The 17939-nt window shown below is 43.9% G+C and overlaps 2 protein-coding genes across 3 annotated transcripts; both read right to left on the bottom strand.

The window, feature by feature from the left end:
• Positions 1-13152: 13152 nt before the first annotated feature.
• LOC120286512 (serine/threonine-protein kinase-like protein CCR4) lies at positions 13153-14817 on the bottom strand. The gene has a single exon (XM_039298759.1). The coding sequence runs from the start codon at positions 14815-14817 to the stop codon at positions 13153-13155; it is 1665 nt and encodes a 554-aa protein (XP_039154693.1).
• On the bottom strand, positions 13316-17612 carry LOC120286717 (toll/interleukin-1 receptor-like protein). 2 transcript variants are annotated; one of them, XM_039299164.1, is made up of 3 exons: positions 17001-17612; positions 14212-16197; positions 13316-14130 (listed from the first exon to the last, which is right to left on the bottom strand). In XM_039299164.1, exons 1-2 carry the CDS (start codon positions 17501-17503, stop codon positions 16107-16109), a joined length of 594 nt encoding a protein of 197 aa, XP_039155098.1. In that variant the 5' UTR covers positions 17504-17612; the 3' UTR covers positions 13316-14130; positions 14212-16106. The 2 variants fall into 2 exon arrangements, with proteins under 2 accessions (XP_039155098.1, XP_039155097.1); XM_039299163.1 differs by lacking the exon at positions 17001-17612 and having other exon boundaries at positions 14212-16914.
• Between the last annotated feature and the right edge of the window lie 327 nt (positions 17613-17939).

Genomic DNA, 17939 nt, shown 5'->3' with positions numbered 1-17939 from the left:
TCATGGATTACCAATTCTAGCCAGTTCTAATCTGATTTGATCTAGCAGAAATTCTCTACCAAACAAACAACAATCAAGAGAATCCAGCCAATTTGCGCGAGTGTCCTCGCCTCGGAAGCTGAGGAAGACGTCGTAGTCCCATCGAAGGATGGCGGCACAAGACGAGGAAGAAGAAACAGATGAGGAGGAGGAAGAGGAGGATGCAGTCGCCTTGGAAGTCCCGTCGGAGAGAGAGCCATCGACCCTCTTTCTCATGCGAGACGCGCAAAGTCAAGGGTGGCGCGGGGAACGAGTCTCAACGGAGACACGGAGACAGTCCCTCGCTCGGAATACGTTCGACCGAACGCGATTCGTGGGGTCGATCAAGTCCGTGCAAGGATTCTCCTCGCCGTCGACCCATGCTCGGACAGTGTTGCAGCCGACGTCGCAGACAAATCGGTTGGGTTGGCTTGCTACGCCACCAACACAAACAGAAAACGTGCGCCCTCTGGTCCGGGTCGAACCCAGTCGCATGACATGATTGGGAAATGAGAATCAATTCAGTCTCCCTTTTCTTGTTATGGTTTTGGAGCATGTAATATGGATGGAAATGAGAACCGACTTTTTTTTCAACGTGTAACGAAACTAATCGCAATCATTGCACGAAAGGAAATATGATCGGAAAGCTGAATTGACAAGTGCTTTCAATTGGAAATAACTACATTTGGTTAATTATACCCACATATATGACAACCAAAAAGGGGGTTCCCAAGTCCAGGTTTGGCTAACTTGGAAAAGCACATCATGAACTAAACCACATATCCTTCAAAAGAAAATTAGACTATCAACTATGAAGCATTGCTATTTACCTCTTAAGTGAAGCATTCCCTGGAGCATTTTATGGTAGAGACGATTGTTAGAATCGGATGTTATCAAATGGTTACGCGACGAGGGAACATCACTCCTATTTTGCTGTCACTATCGTATAGGCCTCCATCTCATGACTCTCGGCTAACCCATTTGGTTAATGACCAAAAACACGCTAATGTAAGCCAATTGTTCTTTTTCTAAGGTAAAGATTTGTTTAGTTTACGATGGTATCTCGAACCCTGACTGAGAGTCATTGACAGAAAATCGTTTCAATTCTCTCTCATGCACATAAGCGAGAGTTTTGCTATTTTGGAAAGAGTTCAGGACAACTCTCTAAGCGATGGCTGGGCTATTGAAAATTTGGGAATAGCCAAACGCGTCATTAGCGACAAGAGCTGTAAGAGATGCTTCGGTTTTGGTGAGTTAATTATATTCTGCCTGATTCACCGGTACAATCCTTGCTCAACCCATTGTTGAGGATCGATAGCGTCATCCATCCTCCGTTTGATCACATAGTATGGAATAAGAACTTATCTCTTTGTTTCGAGCGAAGAGAAAATAAATCTGAACTCAAGGCTATCAAAACGAGAAGTGGAAACAGAGTTCGCTGCCTATGAAAATCTTTCCCCCTCTAAATATTAATTTACAATAATTATTACCATGTAAATCTCCAATATCCTTATTATTTTTAGGTGATTTCTCTGGTAATTTCTACTTAAAGCATCCCACTTGAACTGAGAGATTCGTCAATGCTATCACTCAACGGAGAAAATATTCAGTGGTTAGCAATCACCAGGTCATCGTCCTACGTGGCATGCGCAAGCCCGAGTGGCTCCACTAACGAGTCGACACGTGTCGTTGGACTTTGACTAGCCGGAAAATAGAAAAATAAAAAGTTGGAGGGTTTCTTTTTCTCTCTCCCCCGACAGCCGGCTGAAAAGAGAGCCTGCGAAGCAATAATTAATGCTTTTGCCGCTCAAAACCTCTCTCCCCATTTCAATTTTCAAGCAAGTCTTCTCCTTCGTCGGGTTGAGAGGAAAGAAATGAAGATATCTTCTCTCTTTCTCTGGCACGCCTGACCGCTCCATCTCCCCGTCCGCCTCCCGCTGCCCCTTCCCCTTCCCCAAAGCCTCCGTCGGTCGCAAATGCTATTCAGTCTGCCCTCTATCACGTAGCTTCCCCCAAGACCCCCACTCGGTCGCGATTGCTGGGTCCCGAGCCCGTTCGCCTCCGCCGTCACCTTCGGAGTCTCATCGGCGGCTACGATTCATCGCCGACTCCTCTCTCCCCCCCGGCGGCTTGCGTGCGGTCTCTTGGGAACCCCGGTGGCGTCCACTTGTGGCGAAAGAGAGAAAACACTACCGACTCTATCCCCCTCCCCCTTGCCATTTCCAGCAGTCAGAACATCAACAGTGTCTTCTTCTTTGATGCACATGTAAATCGACCTACACATCCATGGCCTTCACTTCCTCAATCTCTCTCGCCTATCGTATTCATTGTTAGACGGCATCTGCAGTTGACGCTGCGGGCGAGTGGTTGGAGCCATGGACCGGAGCTCGGGTTCAACTTCGGCGTCGTCGCTATCGTTGCGTTTCCGGCGCCGGCTCTAAAAACCGTGACTAACTCGGTTGTGATTTTGGGTCGAAGCGGAAGTGGAGGAAGCTTGCGAATGCTGCATCTTGAGCCCCTCCGCCTTTAGATGCCGCTCGCTTCATTTGTCGCCTTCCTCGCTTTTCCAGCCCGGCGATAGAAACCGCGCGAGGCTCGGTTTTGATTTTGAGCTCGGGCGCGTCGCCACCAAAGCGGAAGAAGTTTGCAACTACTGGGTCCCGAGCCCTCTCGGCCTTCACACGTGGCTCGCTTCGTTCGTTGCCGTCATGGCCTTTCTGGCGTTGGTTCTGCACATTTTCTGAATGCTTGGTTAACTAAATTAGTTCTTGTCTTTGTAAAATTCTGGTGCTGTGCAGTTGTTGGCTTTGGAAAGAAGAGAGGCCCTCACTCGCATGAGAAATGAGCTTCGTGTGAGCCAAAAGAGAGGAGCTGTGTAGGGGTCTGCAAAGATGGGGTTTTTTGTTTTTTGTTTCTTCATTGGGATATTGTGCTTTTAAATTTGGGGTTTGATTGCATACTCTAGTTTTGGTGACTTTAAACATACTGGATCATGTTGAGGTTTTGCCTACCCACTCAGCTACAGATAATAGAGTTTTGTTCCCTTCTGATGGTTTTAATTGGTGATGGGCTTAAGGCCCGTCCGCCCATGCTGGGCCCAAAAGGCCCGGCCCACGGGAATAGGGCCCGTGGATGGGGGAAGGTATAAAAGGGAGGAGAGAGAGAGAGATGACACCCGTTGGAACAACGAACGTACGTTCCTCTCCCTCTCTCCCTCCAACAAGAACAGTACGCTTAAGGCGACGCCGGTTTCCCTTTTCAAGGCGAATTGACATCATCGGATCAGAATTTCTTCCTCGATCTTCGGCATTGGTGTCTATAAGGTACGCTCGACTCCGTGGTGTGCTTTACGATCGGTGATACGTGTTTTCCCGGGCTTCGTCTTCCGCATTGATTTAGGGGTTCGCTTTAGTATCGAATCCGGTTTTCGGGGATCCGTTATTCCCAACATTGGTATCAGAGCCCTAGTTCACGTTTTTCCCGATCTGTTTGATGTTTTTTGATTGAATTTTCGCGAAGAAAATCGGCCGGCACGGATTGGGGCGAGAAATCTCGACACCCGAGCACTGTTCATCGATTTTTTCGAGTTTCCGTAAGTCGAAATCGATTTCTAAAAGCATAGGGTGAAAGGGCTCGTCGATGCGAGTTCGGCGACATGTCGTGCGTCGCTGGGAGACGCCGCACGCGCGGCCAGAAGGCGCTGTGCGTGGGCGCGACGCGCCCGAAGCGCTGGCATCGGCTAGCGCGTGCGCCACACGCGTCGGCCGGCGAACCGGCACGTGTGCGGCGCCCGGCGAACCGGCACGCGCCGGTCGGCGGATCGCAGCGTGTTGACATCAGCATGACGTCATCCAACGGTCGGTAACCGGCTGGGATGACGTCATCGCGGCACGGTTGGCCGGGCGGTCACCGGCTGGTGATCCGACCCGACCCGACTGCGGACGCTGGCACGCGCGTGGCACGTGCCGGTTGACGTCTGCGTGACGTCGGCCAGCGCACGCGCACGGCACGTGCGGTCGGTTCATTCGACCCGGCCCGGTCGGCCCGACCGGTCCTTCCGTCCTTCCGGTCCTACCGGTCCGTCCGGTCCGACGACCTGACCGTTGACCGATTGACCGTTGACCGACGACCGTTGACCGTTGACCCGAAAAAAAAAGAAAAAAAGGATTTGTTTCTTTTTAAAAAATGTATGTGTGGGTTAGAGGTAATCCATTTTTTATTCTACATTTGTTGCATGAATCATGGAAAATTATGTATTTTCCATTTTATTTATTGTGGATTATAAGTGATCCATTTATTGGTTCTGCATTTGTTGCAGGAACTATGATACGTTATGCACGGATACCTGCAATCCCGAGAACGGACGAAGGAAGAGCTAGACTGAAAAGGCTGATGAAAGAGTTAGCTAGTTATCGATGGCTTGATGGTGATTTAGTATCACACATGATCAAGGTCAATCAGATGATACAAGAAATCATCTGGAATGGTTATCTTATGCTGGATTTTGAGAAGATGCCGTCTTTGATGAACACTCTTTCACCTGAATGACAAGCAGTGTTAGATTGGTTATGGGAGATCAACGTGGTCCCGGATTACAGGGGGCTAGTGGAAGCTTTTGTAAGAGAGTACTATAGGATTGAGTTGGCCAAAACTTCAACCCTTAAATTGAGCGCCACATGGCGTAGAGTGAATGCGCCTTGGTGGCGACATGAAAGTTCTCCAAAAGTTTTTCCATGGTTGGCAAATGTGCCTTCAGTTTTTTCAGATGTTTTGATTGATATATTAGAAGGGACTTTCCCTATTTATTTCTTAGATTAGTTTGAGATGTTTTTTGAGTGTTGAATATCTCTTTCTATGTTGATATTTTCTTCTGTGTATATTACTTAGTGTAATGGATTGTTGTATTATGTTGAAATGATTATTGTTTTATTGGATATCAATTATCTGTTGCTTTTTGTTATTGCTAGTTGCTGTGGGTAATTAGCTGTGGGTAGTTTAGAAGTTTTTGTAACTTCATAGAATTGATTTTGCATATGACAATCATATTAATGATTGGAAACGTATTGACCTTTTGATTCTAAAACCTTACTTGAAATTGTTCATTAATATGATGGGTCTATGCAAAAGGGATGCATAAATGATAGGCATTAATTATTCGTGCATATAAGTATGATGTGTTCAGATCGATGGTTTCAGCGACTAAGAACGTAATTGCTGATATGAACGGCAACAATTGTGGAATATTGAATATGAAGATTCAATATGTGCTGGAGAAACTAGAAGCACTAGAAGCTCTTGACCATGTTATGGAAGATCTTGAGGATGCTGTGCGCCACCTTGACCTGGTAGAGGACCGCTTGACGACATGTGAGCTGAAAATAGATATTTACAATGCAGGATCTAGCTTAGAAAGGGCTTTGAGCTCTAAGCGCAAGCGTATTGATTGGTTCAATATGTGGGAATGCAAAGGATCAAGTCCTTATTGCAAGAGATCAAAAGTTAACCAACACAAGAGAGGAAAACGTCCTCAAACGAAGCAAATGTCAAGAGTGAGGTGTTACAATTGTGACAAGAAGGGTCACTATGCTCGCAACTGTTGTGAGCCGAAAAATGTAAACACCTCTTGTACATTTGAGAACTTTGCTTATGTGTCAAGTTCTGCATTATTGGTTGAATTCAATCCTTAGTGGACTATAGATTCAGGATTGACAGACCATGTAGCGAAGGATAGAGAATCCTTCGTGGAATTCCGACGATACCAACTGGAACTAAGTGGATATATGTAGGAAATAACTCCAGAGATGAAATTAAATGGATTGGCACTTACCAATTGAACATGCGTGGTGGACGCAACTTGTTCATACATGATGATCTATATGCTCCGGAGATTCGTCGAAATTTAAGTGTCTGTTTTGGTGTTGGTTAAGCTTGGTTTTGGTATGAACTTCCATAATAAAGGTGTAGATTTGTGTTTAGATACAAACTACTATGGTTGTGGTCACTTTCTGGATGGTTTTATTGTACTGAATGTTGACTGTGGTGATGTCAATATGTTATTCCCTTGTTTCACGTCTTTTACTTCATGAGATAATGATGTGAATGTGTGGCATGCTAGACTTGGTCATATTGGCCAACAACATATGAATAGACTAGCCAAAAAGGGCTTGTTGGACAATATTGAAAAAGTCGATTTGTCCAGATGTTAGCATTGCCTAATAAGGAAAACGACAAGGAAACCATTTGGAAAAGGTAAAAGAGCTGACGTTCCCCTGTATTTAATCAATTCTGACGTTTGTGGTTCAATGAATGTGAGATGAAGGAATTAGACTGTTTACTTCATCACTTTTAATAGATGATTATACTCGATTCGGATGTGTCTATTTGATTTATCATAAATCTGAAGCATAAGTTGTTTCAAAAGGTTTATGAATTTGGAAGAAAATCAATTAGACAAGAAAATAAAAGTATTGAGATCCGATCGAGGTCGAGAATATTTATCTGATAAGTTTAGAAAATTATGTGATGAAAAAGGAATAGAAAGACAGTTGTCTATTCCATATACTCCTCAACAAAATAGTGTTGCAGAGAGAAGAAACAGAACCCTATTGGAAATGGTTAGGTCCATGATGGCGCATGCTAACTTACCTATCAATTTTTGGAGTGATGCGTTGTTAACTGCTGCCTATATACTTAACCGGATGCCTTCCAAATCAGTTGCTTCCACTTCATATAAGTTGTGGACAGGTAGAAAACCGGACTAGTGAGTCCTCTAACAAATTTGGGAAATATGGTCCCAAATGAAAGAAGAGTATTTTCATGAGATACTCCGAACACTCGAAAGGGTATGTGTTCATAGGTGAGCAGGAAAGTGAGAGTATAACTGAATTTGAATCACGGGATGTCACATTCTTAGTGGATGAATTTCCTAAGAAGGGCGAAATAGGAGAAGATTACTTCTTATTTGAAACCTTGGATTAAGATAACGATATTAGTGTAGTTTGTCTAAGTGGGAGTAATATGAGAAATGATGAATTGAATTCAACTCATTCTCAATTGCAACCACATGATGAGACGACATCATCATTATCTTATCCAAGTGGGAGCATAATGGGAAATGATGTGCAAAGTGTACAATCTCCCATACGACGAACAAGTCGCCAAAGTATTCCCCGTCGACGTTTTGATATTGAAGGGGAAACTTTTATGATTGCTCCGCAAGATGAGGATGAGCCAAGAAATATTAATGAGGCTCTAAATTGCCATAGTAAGGAAAAATGGATTTATGCAATGAAAGAGGAAATTGAGTCAATGAAATCAAACCAAGTCTGGGAACTTGTTGATCTTCCAAAAGGGACGCAGAGCTATTGGGAACAAGTGGGTTCTCAAAATAAAGCGAAAGGCTGATGGCTCGATAGAAAGGCATAAGGCTCGCCTTGTGGCGAAGGGGTATAATCAACATGAAGATATTGATTATGAAGATACATTTTCTCCTGTAGTGAGATTTACCTTGATTCGCACAATTCTGGCAATAGTGTTTAGTATGGATCTTGAGTTACATCAAATGGATGTAAAGACTGCTCTCCTCAATGGAGAATTAAAGGAATGAACATATATGGAACAACCTGCTGGTTTCATAGTGAAAGGCCAAGAAGAAAATGTATGTCGACTTTTGAGGTCGATATATGGCCTTAAAGCAGTTGTCAAGACAATGGTATATACGATTTCATAATGTCATAATGGCATATGATTTTACAATGATAAATGGGGATCATTATGTATATATCAAAAGATCCAAGGATCAATTTGTGATTATATCATTATATGTTGATGATATACTAATTGCCGGAAGCAATATGGAACTTGTCAATACTGTCAAGAGTTGGTTGTCTTCCAATTTTGAATTGAAGGATATGGGATTGTAAACCCATAGACACTCCTATTGCGAAAGGTGAAGGATTGAGCCATAGATTGTGTCCAATGACTCCATAAGAGAAGGAACAAATGAAATATGTTCCTTATGCTAGTGCTGTTGGGAGCTTGATGTACGCTATGATGTGTACAAGACCTGACTTATGTTTTGCAGTTGGAATGGTGAGTAGATACCAATCCAATCCAGGTCAAGCACAATGGAAAGCCGTTAAAAGAATACTGAGGTATCTAAAGGGAACTGCTGATTATACGTTGAGTTATTAAGGAAAAGATCTGCGACTCTAAGGTTATTCTGATGTTGATTAGGGAGGAGATTTAAATGAAAGAAAACCTACCTCTTGATTTGTTTTCTTACCGAATAATTGCACCATATGTTGGAGCAGTAAGAAACAAAAGTGTATAGCCTTGTCCACGATGGAAACTGAGTTCGTGGCATTATCGCAGCAATAAAAGAAGATGTTTGGCTTAAGAGATTATTGGATCATTTAGGTGTTATTTGAAGTGCTGCAAATTCATTGTTGGTTAATTGTGATAGCCAAGCAGCAAAATCGTACACCAAAGATCCAAAATATCATGGCAAGACGAAACCTATAGATACCAAGTATAATCTTGTCAAGGATATGATTGCACGAAAAGATGTGAACTTAGAGTACATACTACGCATAGAATGGTAGCAGATCCTATGACAAAGCCAATACCTAGAGATGTGTTTTGTGGCCATATGAAATCTCTAGGATTGCGTAGAGTCGATGTGTTGGATTGTATTTTCCTGAAGCGTTCACATTTGATGAATTTGTGTTTTTCATCATTAATGCCTATGAATCTTTGTTTGATCTTTATGCATCTTAATGCTCGTGCATTACTTTAAGTTGAGAAAGTATGTCGGACAGATATAAGATTAGCCCACTCACACGGGTAATCGCCTCTATTTACTTGTGTGATAGATAGAGATGAGACTATTTTTAAGCTTATTATCTAGGTGATAATCGAGAGCTCAAGCTTAAAATACGTATGTCGCCTTAACTAAGTGTTAAGATGAGGACATAATACTAACTATGTCTGAAAGTAAACACATATTTTACTTTATCTGTCTATGATGCCAGATGTGAGTTCTGATGAATTTTATGATTGAGTAGATACGTGAACTCAAGTTAGACATTTGGTATGTCTGAACTATCATATGTACGGTATTGAAAGTGTAGACATACGCTCCATGGGAAAGGAGTTAATACCGTAATACGTATTTCATACTACGTATGCATGAGACGACCAATAAGAGTGGCAAAAAGTTTGATCTCAACTTTTTATGACGTGTGAGACTCTTGAGGAAAAGAGTTCCTCAATTTTTTTGTCCCCTCATGACTCTTACTTATTCTCAAGATTTCTATTTAGTGTTTGCTATCTTATGGTGTTGCCAATAGTCATGAGTTGATTCGATCTAATGGGACATTTCTAGAAAAGCAAGCTGAACTGAAATTGAGAGTTTGAAGGAAAGAGGAAGATTGATTTTGGAGAATCACATTGTAGTTTTGTATTCACCGGTTAATCAATTATGACTGTTCTTGGGATAATCATAATTGTGAATACAAATATATATATATATATATATATATATATATATCATTGTTTAAAAGAGATCAAAAGAGATATAAATGTGATCAATCGATCTAGGGTGCTGCTGCATACTAAATCTACTCGGAGTGTGATACCCATTATGAGCTGTTATATATTCCTAACAGATGTATGGCAACGAGCTCTCAAAGTATGCTGGTCGCACAGATTATTCACCGGTATGAATGTTGAAGAGAGGTAAAGAGAATCCTGTTCAGCCCACCATGTGCGAGTGGGAGATGATGGTTTTAATTGGTGATGGGCTTAAGGCCCGTCCGCCCATGTTGGGCTCAAAAGGCCCGGCCCACGGGAATAGGGCCCGTGGATGGGGGAAGGTATAAAAGGGAGGAGAGAGAGAGAGAGAGAGAGATGACACCCGTTGGAACAACGAACGTACGTTCCTCTCCCTCTCTCCCTCCAACAAGAACAGTACGCTTAAGGCGACGCCGGTTTCCCTTTTCAAGGCGAATTGACATCATTGGATCAGAATTTCTTCCTCGATCTTCGGCATTGGTATCTAATCTGTGGCTAACAAGGTACGTTCGACTCCGTGGTGTGCTTTACGATCGGTGATACGTGTTTTCCCGGGCTTCGTCTTCCGCATTGATTTAGGGGTTCGATTTAGTGTCGAATCCAGTTTTCGGGGATCCGTTATTCCCAACACCTTCTGATAATCAAGTTGTTGATTTTGGATGGCTGAGCTTTCTCCATATGCTTTTTTGCTGCGGTACTTCTACTTAAATTGCACGCGTTCTGTGGTGTCCATGTTTTGATTGGTTGTTCTCGTTCCATTCCACAAGAATTATGAATGTGAAGAAAGATGGGATGTCTGCGGGGATGGCGAATGATGATTCGCCCTTGGTAATGACTGATGTCTGGCAAAATTCATGAGTTTCATTATAATTGAAGAAGTTGAAGTCTCTTCGGTTATATGGCCTTTCAACTTTGAATGTACCCAGATGATGATGATGATGGTAGCTGGCAAGTGCAGCTTGTTAGGTTAGGTGTTGGGCATATCGCATGCCCGCATGTGGAATCTAGGTATGCCGAGGGGTTGAATTTGTGGTCCTTAAAGTTGAGTTGGGATGCGGGTTGAGGTTGTTTTACAGTGCACAATTTGGCAAAAACTAATCACAGTTACAGCTTTCCAGCTATTGGGACACCATATGAGTACCCCCTCTTTGGGAAATATTTGCAGTTGTTCGAACCTCGTAGTTGTTCGAATCAACCTCGTAGTTGTTTGAACCTCGTGGCTGCAAGGTGGGTGGCAAGAATAGTTCCAATCTCAGATGGATGAACTAGCTTCTGGTGTCCAAGAGCCTTTTAAATTGAGAAGTAACTACGTCGGACTTGTCCCCCTCAAGGAATGAAACAGACTTCTGCTTAGGAACATTTTCAGCGATTGTTTCCATAATCTCGTTGAATAAATTCTTGGCTGTTGTTTTCTCAGGCATTGTTCCTGGGATTCAATGAAGCAAACCTTTTGAACATTTAGGTCATGCAAGAGAATGCATAAGTCTTAATCCTTATGAGATGTTCAGAAGCAAAATCAGGCGAATATGACACACAACTTTGTCAACTCATTCCTGAAGTTGATATTATATGCAGAGGCAACCCTGTTCACATTATAAACCAGTCCAACAGCCAAAAAAAATTCGACAATTGAAAGTCTTGACCAGCAGCTGCATCATATCAATTCTGAAGCACCGTGGTGCTGCATCATTTTTAAATTTTTGGAATTCCACGGAACTGAACCTTTAAACCTAAAGGTCGGATTCACCGATTGTATAGTTTGAAAAAATAATAATCATGGCCATGAGCCGACACACCAGAGCAGCTTAGATGGTCCTAGGACTCATCGCAGTTAATTAAATTCCAACGTCATGCACGGCACATATTGGCATCAACGAGCTGTAGAAGCCCACCATCAATAACAAGAATCAACGTGTCCTTGCCAAAATGCTCACGGAAGATGCCATTGTCGTGCCCTAGTTCTGGACAGCAGACTCCTACACAAGCCGTTAACGTACACCACACTCAGTCTTGGCCGATCAATTCTATATGCCAAAAAAACAAGGACACCACATAACGCGTGCAATTTAAGTAAAAGTACCGTATCAAAAAAGCATATGGAGAAAGCTCAGCCATCCAAAATCAACAACTTGATTATCAGAAGGGAACAAAACTCTATTATCTGTAGCTGAGTGGGTAGGCAAAAGTATGTTTAAAGTCACCAAAACCAGAGTATGCAATCAAACCCCAAATTTAAAAGCACAATATCCCAATGAAGAAACAAAAAACAAAAAACCCCATCTTTGCATACCCCTACACAGCTCCTCTCTTTTGGCTCACACGAAGCTCATTTCTCATGCGAGTGGGGGCCTCTCTTCTTTCCAAAGCCAACAACTACACAGCACTAGAATTTTACAAAGACAAGAACTAATTTAGTTAACCAAGCATTCAGAAAATGTGCAGAACCAACGCCAGAAAGGCCATGACGACGACGAACGAAGCGAGCCGTGTGTGAAGGCCGAGAGGGCTCGGGACCCAGCAGTTGCAAACTTCTTCCGCTTTGGTGGCGACGCGCCCGAGCTCAAAATCAAAACCGAGCCTCGCGCGGTTTCTATCGCTGAGCTGGAAAAGCGAGGAAGGCGACAAATGAAGCGACCAGCATCTGAAGGCGGAGGGGCTCGGGACGTAGCAGTCGCAAGCTTCCTCCACTTCCGCTTCGACCCAAAATCACAACAGAGTCAGTCGCGGTTTTTAGAGCCGGCGCCGGAAACGCAACGATAGCGACGACGCCAAAGTTGAACCCGAGCTCCGGTCCATGGCTCCAACCACTCGCCCGCAGCGTCAACTGCAGATGCCATCTAACAATGAATACGATAGGCGAGAGAGATTGAGGAAGTGAAGGCCATGGACGTGTAGGTCGATTTACATGTGCATCGAAGAAGAAGACACTGTTGATGTTCCGACTGCTGGAAATGGCGAGGGGAGGGGGATAGAGTCGGTAGTGTTTTCTCTCTTTCTGCCATAGTGGACGCCACCGGGGTTCCCAAGAGACCGCACACGAGCCGGGGGAGAGAGGAGTCGGCTGATGAATCGTAGCCGCCGATGAGACTCCGAAGGTGACGGCGGAGGCGAACGGGCTCGAGACCCAGCAACTGTGACCGAGTGGGGGTCTTGGGGAAGCTACGTGACGAGGGCAGACTGAATAGCATTTGCGACCGACGGAGGCTTTGGGGAAGGGGAAGGGGAAGGGGCAGCGGGAGGCGGACGGGGAGATGGAGCGGTCGGGCGTGCCGAGAAAGAGAGAGAAGATATATTCATTTCTTTCCTCTCAACCCGACGAAGGAGAAGACTTGCTTGAAAATTGAAATGGGGAGAGAGGTTTTGAGCGGCAAAAGCATTAATTATTGCTTCTGCAGGCTCTCTTTTCAGCCGGCTATCAGGGGGAGAGAGAAAAAAGAAACCCTCCAACTTTTTATTTTTCTATTTTCCGGCTAGTCAAAGTCCAACGACACGTGTCGACTCGTTAGTGGAGCCACTCGGGCTTGCGCATGCCACGTAGGACGATGACCTGGTGATTGCTAACTACTGAATATTTTCTCCACTCAACGGGAGATGAGTATATGGACTTGATTTGCAAGATCTACTAGTTTCCGTGTTATCACTCAATTCGGATGGGAATTGAGCCAAAGCACTTCTTAGGCGGTCCACTACACAACTCATCGAGGCCCGGTCAAAAGCTCGTCCCCGAACACAATCCACAGCGAGGTTAGCCATATCTTCCACTGCAATCATCTCGAACGGGGCCGGAGTTGGCATGTATGGGTCCAGAGCCTGGCCGATGTTGCCCTGAAGGATGCATGGAACTATGGTGTTCACTATCAATCTCTCGCCATCTTCATTCCTATCCAGTACTTTGCATCCAGATAACAACTCAAGCAACACAATGCCATAGGCATACACGTCGCTCTTAGTCGTTAGCATTCGGGTGTGGAAATATTCTGGATCCAGATAACCAAGGGTGCCAGCAACCCGATCCTGCTCAAACTCATCTACACCCTTGGGAAGAAGTACGGAGAGTCCAAAATCTGAAAGTTTGGCAGTCCAGTTTTCATCTAGCAAGATGTTTGCTGACTTGATGTCTCGGTGTACAATTCGAGGACCTGCAAATTCATGCAAGTACTCAATTCCCCTAGCGACATCCAGTGCCACCTTGATCCGTGCATTCCACAACATGAAAGTTGGGTTTCTGATAGTGTGAAGGTGTGAGTACAGCGAGCCATTGTTCATGTACTCGTAGACTAGGGCGCACTCACTACGTCTTGCGTGAAATCCCAACAACCGAATAACATTGTTATGACGGTAATGACGGAGAGTTTGGATCTCGCTGATGAACATCTTGTATCCCCATCCATCTTCAATTACATTTGCCCACTTGATGGCCACTTCCTGCCCATCATCCAGTTTCCCACGATACACTGAACCAGCACCGCCCCTTCCAATCTCATCGCGGAAATCATTAGTTGCACGACCCAGCTCTGCCTTTGAATATTTTTTGAATACCTGAGAAGCAAAATTTATCAGCAAGCATTTCAGTAAAATGAAGTGATGAGAAATAAAGCTGTCAGAAAGACGAGGATATACCGAATATTCCTCCAACAGCATATCACTGTCAAAACGCTTGTGTCTTAAGCATAAACACTGGGTAAGCTTACGCACGATAGCCATGACACATTTGCCACTGAAATGACGATAACCCTTGGTAAGCTTACGCACAATGGCCACGACACATTTGCCACTGTAATGAAAGATAGTTATGACACATTTGCCACTGTAATGAACGATAGCCATGACACATTTGCCACTGAGGCATAAAAACTGGGCAAGCTTATGTGGGGTACCCACAATACATTTAAAGTTTGGCAGAGTATCTCTGCAATTAATTTTCCAGATTCTCGATGCTGCCCCTTTGCATCGAAATCTAAAGAAGATCGTTTCAATCGGACCATGATGCTTCTCATTCTTAGCAGGGTTGGCGTGACTGGAATCATGAATACTAGGCTGCGCAGGACCATATCTCTCTGCAGTTGCTGGCAAGTTGTTTTCTTGCCCACAGAGCCACTTTATATCATTCCGAAGATTCTCGGGGCATCCAGATAAATGTTTGTCACGAAGCATTAGCAGTCTAAAACTTGTCATCTGTTTGATGGATTTTGTACCCATAGGAATCGCCTCTCCAGGCTCAAGCATGTCCAATTTAATACCTTGAACCGAGTTTGTTCCCTTTAAATCCAAAGCAAACATAGAGCAGGAGTTAACCACGAATAAAGGCAATGAAAACAAGTTAGATAAATCATAAATAGATGAAAAAAACATTTACAGGATCGTCATGCAAGAACCTATGTATATGCTATTAAATTGTCAAGCCACTCCCAAAGCGCCACATATCAACTAACTATAGTTCCATACCTCCATTAAATTTTAAACAACATAGTTTTAAAGAACAAGAAAATACAGATCTTATTGTAGGAAAAATTACCAAATTATCCCGTAACACTTTTAGAATATCCTCATAAGACCAGAGTCTGCTACGTCTTCCAGGATTTTTAGGAGATTCTCGACGCACGATTTCTCGACCCATTTCTTGAAGCAAGTTGTGCATCCATATCTTGTTTGACTCCATGTATGTAAGAGATTTTTGAGAGAGAATGTCAAGCCCACTCTCTGGATAAAAGTTACAGTGGTCAAAAGCCTTTATTACCTTAATTTTGTCTTCCCCATTAAAGAAACAAGCGATGTCAAGAAATATAGCTTGTTCATGAGTTTCCAATCCATCAAAACTAATTTTCAGAATCTCATCAATATGGTCGCCAGGAGTGGCACTCAATCTTTCTAATGTACGCCTCCATTCTTCAGTGCTCTTACCACTCAAGAAAGATCCCAATACAATAAGAGCCAAAGGGAGACCTTTGGCATAGTGAACAAATCTATAGTAGAGAAGCGGGTAGGGGTCTCCTTTTGTAGGGAATGGTTTCTGAAAGGCATTCAAGCTGAAAAGTTGAAGAGCATCATCATGATTCAGTTCACCAACCTTATAGATTTCTGCACTTTGAGCGACTAGTATTTCTTCATCTCTCGTCGTTAACATTATTCTGCTCCCTTGACCAAGCCAACTTCTTTCACCCATTAAGTCCCTTACTTGGTCCATGCAATCCACATCATCAAGAACTAATAGAACTCTTTTATTGCCAAGCTTCTGCCTGATCAAATCTACACCTATCTGAATGTAGCCAACCTTAATGGTTTTGTCCCCCAAAATGTCACGAAGTAGAGCTTCCCGCAGTTTACGTAGGCCATACCGCCTAGAAATTTCTCTAACATTTGCCAGAAAGCTACTACCTTCGAATTGATCAGCAATCATATTGTATATAGCTTTAGCAATAGTTGTCTTGCCTATTCCACCAATCCCGCAGATACCCACCACGCGAACGCCATCGTCCTCTGCATGCAATGACATTCTAACAGCTTGTATATGTTTGTCAAGAGTGACTGGATGCCTCATCCAAGTACGGGCGGTGTAGCTTGCTTGAAACTTCTTCAACAATCTTCTGGATAAGTTCAGATTCAAGACTGCCAATTGCAATCACTAAAAATATGTGACAACCTGCTAAGCCACAAAACTATTCAAAAGAACTTCATATTTACTTGTTATATATTTACTTGTTCTATTTTCATATTCTAAAGAACTTCATACTTACTTGTTAGAGCTCTTTGAAAAGTACCGGGTTTCCAAATGATGCATCGTACAACAAACATTAGGTTCTACAAAGATTAAACTATTTACTTTGGCTTCCTTAATCTAGTGCAGGTGGGCACATCCTCTGCTAAACTAAACCAAATAAGCTGATCAGGAGGATTATCGGAAATAACACCTTCCCCCTGATCCGAGAAGATGTAAACCAATTAAGCGGCAGAACTGGTCAGATTCCAGTACTTGGATTTGCCTTGTGATGATAACTTTTATGTTGTCAGATGCCAAAGTAATTAACCATAGAGATATACACGGTGGACACTAAGGGAAGGTATACATGATTCGAAGCTAGTTGAGCAAATAAGAGATCAATAATTCTTGGCCATCAAAAAAATAAAATGATACTTATAATTTGACACCTTAAACATCGGATGCATCTAAGTTATTCATCGGAACAACCACACTCTGAAAGTGAGAATTCCGGTTCCAAACACACAGTTCTGCCTCCTGCTTCTGAGCAGACTCAATTGAAACTCCAGTTCTCGAACAATTCTGCTAAATTTATGCAAAGTATTTCATCTTTACCAATTCTAGCGAGTTCATAATCTAACAGAAATTCTCTACAAACACAAACAGCAATCAAGAGAACTCAATCAATTAGCTGAGAAAATTCGACAATTACCTGTTGCCTAAAGGCCATCCGGACAAATTGGCCGCTTCGCTCAGCGCGTGTCTCCACTTTTTCACTGTCTCCGAACCATCGCCAAAAACCTCCTCATGCCTCACCATAATCTCGGCAAAGACGCCGGTCTGCTTCCGCACGTGGCTCGGTTCAACGCCGAGGAACACCGGCCGGACTAGTTGCCCTCTCGAGTGCTTCATCTCGAGAATCTTGGACAGCTCCCACAAGCACCAGGTGGAGTCGGCGAATTTGGGGGAGAAGACAACGATCGCGATCCTAGAGCTCTCGATCTTCCGCTCCAGCGCGCTATCGATCTTCTCTCCCCGTTCGAGCTCGTAGTCAATAGAGACGCGGACTTCCTTACGGCGGAGCTCTCTGTCGAGGTGGCTGACGAAGCCCGCGCGAGAGTCGTCGCCTCGGAAGCTGATGAAGACGTCGTAGTCCCATGGAGGGATGGCGGCACAAGACGAGGAAGAAGAAGATGATGATGATGCAGTCGCCATTGAAGAGGGTTGGAGAGAGAGTGGGCAATGGGCATGGCCATATTATATGAGAAGCGGACGAAATCGACGGAGACGCGGGGATGATCCCTGCTCGGAATCTGCACGGAAAATGATATGTTCCTTCTCGCGTGCCCACCCTTTTTGATCTCGTGGTCACATCCGACGCCGACGCCGGGATGATCCCTGCTCGGAATCTGCACGGAAAACGATATGTTCCTTCCTGCGTGCCCCACCCTTTTTGATCTCGTGGTCACATCCGACGCGTGTATTTCACTATTCGCTTTGCTACCATCGCGGTCGGCAAATTATTGACCCCGAAAGCGATCCATACCGATGGAGTCCACTTCCCCTCGACGTAGACGACAGGCTGTGACAGGATGGCGACCGAGGCTGCAAACGAGTCTCAGTCCGGGCGGGCTGACTTTCCTGTTGCACG

This window comes from Eucalyptus grandis, chromosome 8 (assembly GCF_016545825.1).
Source record: "Eucalyptus grandis isolate ANBG69807.140 chromosome 8, ASM1654582v1, whole genome shotgun sequence".
In the NCBI taxonomy this organism is placed as follows: Eukaryota; Viridiplantae; Streptophyta; class Magnoliopsida; order Myrtales; family Myrtaceae; genus Eucalyptus; species Eucalyptus grandis.
The sequence above is the reverse complement of the archived record's forward strand: the minus strand, read 5'-3'. Positions and strand labels throughout refer to the sequence as shown.

Bases quoted from the DNA above. Each gene is read 5' to 3' on its own strand.
- LOC120286717 (XM_039299163.1), bottom strand. From the start codon at position 16,129: ATGAGGCATCCAGTCACTCTTGACAAACATATACAAGCTGTTAGAATG.
- LOC120286512 (XM_039298759.1), bottom strand. From the start codon at position 14,817: ATGCTTGAGCCTGGAGAGGCGATTCCTATGGGTACAAAATCCATCAAA.